The sequence below is a fragment of the Sinocyclocheilus anshuiensis genome, unplaced genomic scaffold (assembly GCF_001515605.1).
Source record: "Sinocyclocheilus anshuiensis isolate Anshui unplaced genomic scaffold, SAMN03320099.WGS_v1.1 scaffold729, whole genome shotgun sequence".
Classification (NCBI taxonomy): Eukaryota; Metazoa; Chordata; class Actinopteri; order Cypriniformes; family Cyprinidae; genus Sinocyclocheilus; species Sinocyclocheilus anshuiensis.
In genome coordinates this window covers 1,110,589-1,115,610 of record NW_015536561.1, presented here as the reverse complement: position 1 = coordinate 1,115,610, position 5,022 = coordinate 1,110,589, and the positions used below count along the sequence as shown (strand labels likewise).

The 5,022-nt window shown below is 36.7% G+C and overlaps 1 protein-coding gene across 1 annotated transcript in view; it reads right to left on the bottom strand.

Moving 5' to 3' along the window:
• The window catches only part of LOC107701817 (low-density lipoprotein receptor-related protein 5-like), a gene marked incomplete at its 3' end in the record, with an annotated part of 76,729 nt that overhangs the window by 12,758 nt on the left and 58,949 nt on the right, over positions 1 to 5,022 (bottom strand). Inside the window, exons 9-11 of the mRNA XM_016503942.1 lie at positions 3,751 to 3,967; positions 2,049 to 2,338; positions 415 to 641 (exon numbers count right to left, since the gene is read on the bottom strand). Of these exons, the coding sequence (XP_016359428.1) occupies positions 415 to 641; positions 2,049 to 2,338; positions 3,751 to 3,967 (734 nt within the window). The remainder of the gene's footprint in view (positions 1 to 414; positions 642 to 2,048; positions 2,339 to 3,750; positions 3,968 to 5,022) is intronic.

Here is a 5,022-nt window from a genome sequence, read left to right as displayed (position 1 = left end):
AGTCGTGCCTCAGAAGCCACAGGAATGCCTGCTGGGTGCTGGAGGACATGACTTCACTCCTCTGAGCCACATGCAGGGGCTGCAGCATGTTGGCACTTGTCTTCTGCCACACATACAACTTGATGCCCCGAGAAAGCACTGTAATACCAATGGGTGTGTCTGTGTTTGAGTATGTGGGCGTTAAATCAGATATTTAACTAGTGGTAATCGATTAGCAAACTTCCAGAGGGCTACAAAATGTAGGAAGCCTACGGTTAACCAAAACACAAGCGGATGGGTGAAGATGTGAACACTATACAGTGACCATGCAACATGGTTAAAGTGATATACAATGAATCTAAGGGTGAAATTGTAGCTAAAGGAGTCAAGAGTCAAGAGTCAGGGCAGGACAGAGTTTAAAGCTAGTGTTCCTACCCATTGGCAGGATCCAGGGCAAGAGAGCGAGGGTTATCCAGGTCTTTGCAGACCAGCACTTGTCGGTACTGGCCATCCAGACGGGCCACTTCAATACGGTTGGTGCCTGTATCAGCCCAGTAGAGGTTTCGACCCATCCAGTCCACAGCCATACCCTCAGGATAGTCCAGGCCAAACTCAATGACCGGTTCAACCGAACTGCCATTCATAAAGGCTCTGCTGATAGTCTAAACAAAAAAGTCATCAAGGAAGTGGCTAAATACTAATGCTAAAAGCATTAATAACAGGCAATTCTTTGTCAAATATATACACACACACACACAATCATGCAAAATTCGAAAAAAGCCCAAAAGGCTATTTTTGAGCTTTTAAGAACTAAGCTAGCTGCTACATGCTAATGCTAAAACAAAGTACTACTCATTTATTAGTCATTTGAAAATGTATGTTAAATAATTAATATAATTATTTACATTTGTAAGAATAATTATGAATGATATTTATTAACTGATAAATAAATGTATTCCTTATTAATTAATGAACTTTAACATTAAATAAGCTGCAAATAGAAATAGTCATTATTTGCTAATGAAGTTACTCATATTTACATATAATATTAAAAAATAATATTAATATTCTATATTTATGAATACATTTAAAAAAACTGGATGAATGAATGAATGAATATTTAATCTAATTAATAACAGGAAATTCATCATAAAACGATGTTTTGAATGTTTGTTTTCAATAAGTGTTGTTTAAGCTAGAGGGTTTAGTAGAAGTATCTTCTACAATAACAATATTCTTTGTAACCATTTTTTATCAAACAAGATTATTAAATATATGTTAAAATTTTAAGATAAAAAAATAAAAAATATATATAAATAATTGTATTATTTAAATATTTCTATTGAGAAAATTGCCTTAAATGCCTGATGTTAAAATGTTAAAAAATAATATAAAATATACAAAATATAAAAGTAAAAAAATGGTTAGCCCTTTAGAGCTTTTAAAACTGAAGTGAAGTTAGCCGCTAACTGCTAATGCTAAAAGCATTAATGCTGCTTTGTAACAGATATTTTAGAACATATTTTAAACGGTTTTCTTGTCTCAGTAGCATATAAGAACAGCGTAGAATTTACATGCTGGTTCGAGATGGTTTATGCTAGTTAGTGCTGGTTTAGCTGGTGGATTAGTATTGCCATACTGTTCACCCGCACAGTGTTTCTAAACGCCTTCTTATAACCATTCTTACTGTTTTACAAGGAAAGACAATGTTATCTTAAAACTGCAATACAAATGTAATCATCCCAACATTGAAAAAGACAGGCTGCTTTAGATCTTTTGAGGTGAAACATCTTGGATTTCTTTCCCACTGATGTTTTAAATCTGAGCCCAAAAGCTGCTTTGGGTTAGAAGCTGATGGCATTGTTTTATCATCCTCCAGTGCGGAGGTAAAAATCGACAGCTAAACTTTTCATAATCCTTGGCTTACTTTTACTTTGATTTTAACGTACAGTCATTCATTCAAAATGTCACAAGATATCACTCACCTCCAGAGCGTTCTTTCTCAACATGAGGTAAGACACATTGAATTACCAAGTTAAAATCATGATGGACACAAAAGTAGTCCATACCTTGGTGATGACATCGGTCCAGTAGATCCTATTTTCCAAAACATCAAAGTCTAGTGCGGAGACCTCCTTGACCCCGGTGAGCGGGATGGGCACGTCGTTGCTGTTGGTGCCCAGAGAGATGCTGCGTATGTCAGCGCGGTTGGTGAAGAGCAGGAACGCTTCTGGGACCACACAAGTGCGCAGGTCACTCAGCAACTCCAAGCCCATGGGGCAGGCGCAGCTCAGACCTTGAGGCCGATGGAAACACAGGTGACTGCAGCCGCCGTTGTTTTCCGCACAGCCGTTAGTGCCTGAACACACACACAAATGGATCTAATCTATGGATCAGCTTCATTGACATGCACTGTTTGAAGTCCTCCTGTTAGTTTTGTGGCAGAAACCATTTTTTAATAACTTAATCTATTTATAAATTAAATATTACATTATATTATTATTAACATTATATTTTTAATAATACTAATAATATTATTTTGTTCATAAGTATGAATAAATTGAAATACATGAATTATTTGTATATAAATATATGTAAATTAAAAAATTAAAGCATAAGATATTAAATGCCATCAAATAAATCATTTTTGATAAAATATCAAATAAAGAACAATAATTTTATTTAGCATATTATATATTATTTTAGTCATTAATTCAGTAAGATTTCAGGGGTATTTAAAATATTTTTTTAAACAATTCAAAGGTGTTCCAGGTTTGACATTTTTTTGTCCAGCTTTCTAGAATCAATAAACAGTGAAGGTCACTGGATATGTTAAAGACAGTAATTATCAGCTATACATCATAATATGTAACTGTCAGGGTTCTGTCACTTCGGTCTAGTGTAATTCATGGCCCTCCTCATTTGCTCTCCATTTATTCTCCCTGTGTTTGCAGTCCTAGGTCAGTTCGTCACCATATCTCCCTGGATGTGTCCTGTCCTGTCGTGTCGTGTCCAGATCCTGCCTTGCCTAGCCTTGCCAGCCTGTTTTTCCCCCACGGGGTAGTTTTTGTTGTCTGTTTTGTTTTATTTTATTAGTAAAGCCCTTATCTTCCCGCACTATTGAGTCCTCGCTCCATCCTTCATCCCCAACCCTGACAGTAACCATGTAATTAATAAAAAAAAAGTCATTAGTATCTAAAAAAGTAATCTGATGAGGGCTCAACGCTAAGGATTTTTTCTACTGGCACAGTCGGGGGAGTGGTTCAAATTTTTACTTGCCCTGCCAATAATTTCAAAAGATAAAACTGTTGTTGTTATCATTGTTTTTGACTCATGTTATATTTTATTCTAGTAAATAAGCTTATATGACACAGATTTTAGATACCAACTACATTTTACAGAACACAACGCACTTTAAAAATAGCTTGAATTGTTAAATTAGCAACGCTTAAAAAAACACATGCAAATGATGAACTTTTGTGACGACACAGCAGTGGCCTGATCGGGCTAGTGACAATTTCGTCAACTGTCCTGAACGTCTTTCATACTGGCTCCGGGAAATTGGGCAGTCCTTATTGTCGAGCCCTGCTGGTTATGAGAATGTAATAGGCCTATAATCTAATTATAAGTACTTAATTTTTGGAATCTGATTATGTAATACACATTACTACACAGTACTGCATATATCACTATCCAATTTTTCAATGTACCTTTCAGGAGGCCCATTAAAACATTTCAGGTCAGAATAGTATTAAAAGTAAAAGATCTTACCAAAGGTTTCTAAGACTTTTGTGGCTTTGAGACCCATGAGGTCAGGGAGCTGCTCGACAATGACCTCACGGGTGGCGTTGGCGATGTGAACTCTTTCGATGCTCCTCCGCTGCCAATCCGTCCAGTAGATATACTCTCCCAGCAGCGTAAAACCAAAGATATGAGGTAGTTTGTCCTCTAGAATGGTCATCCTATTAGTGCCATCCACATTAATGACCTGTGAACAAAAAAATAATTAGGTTTTGTCCCGGGTCACCATTCACTTTCACCATATGGAAAAGAGCAGCGTGAACATCTCCTTTTGAGTTCTACAGAAGAAAGAACAGTCATACAATACATTAGGATGAGCAGCTGACAACATTTTGTATTTTTAAATGAACTATCTCTTTAAGAAAACTGTCAACTGTAGGTGGTCAGATCAAACAATTTCAATTAACAGCAGAAAACAGGAAACAAACGAACAAATCAGCCTGGATCTGTTTATGTTTGCCAAACAGCTGTACACCACATGCACCATTGGACAGATCTCCAAATACTCAGATATTTGAACTGCCATAATTGCAGTATCCTAATCCAAACCAGCTAGGATTTCCCAATTGTGGAAAAAAAAAATCCCCAACCAAATATGTAACTGCCAAAAGAGTAGCTATTTTAAGTCATTACAGAGTACGCAAGCTTGAGCATGACTCTTTGAATCTCTATGTTTAGTGTTTTTTTTCACTAAAGAAAGGCTACACAATCATTCCTATTTCAGTGAATGTGACAAAATAAGATTCCAGTCTCAAGGGTTGCATTACAGGGAGGAAAATAATGCAAACTGATACAGGGAGTGGAGCCAGGACATGCCTGACTCTTTAAAAAAAAGAGAGGGAGAAAAGCAAGAGAAAGTGACAGATGGGAGGTTGAAACCAAGTGGGTTGCTGGGAATTTGGTTTGTTTCTGAAAAGGTTGCAATTACCGTTTCTGGAAACCGGCCTGACATTACTACTTCTCTAAATAATAGATGGCTTTCCATTTTTCACATTTAGCAAATGGGTGTCAGTTGCAGTAAATGCTACCCACCTAATCAAATACATTCTGGAAAAAGCTTGAAACTGGTGAAAAACTGCAACTAAAAACCTCGAAAGCTACAAGCTTTATCCGAGCTTATTACGAAGGCCCGCAACTGATCGGAGTTCAAACATTTGTATTTTCTTTCCAATACCAGCAAACAACATTTCAATACTTTATTGAATTAAAGCTGCAGTCCGTAAGTTTTGCCTCTTTGTCGCC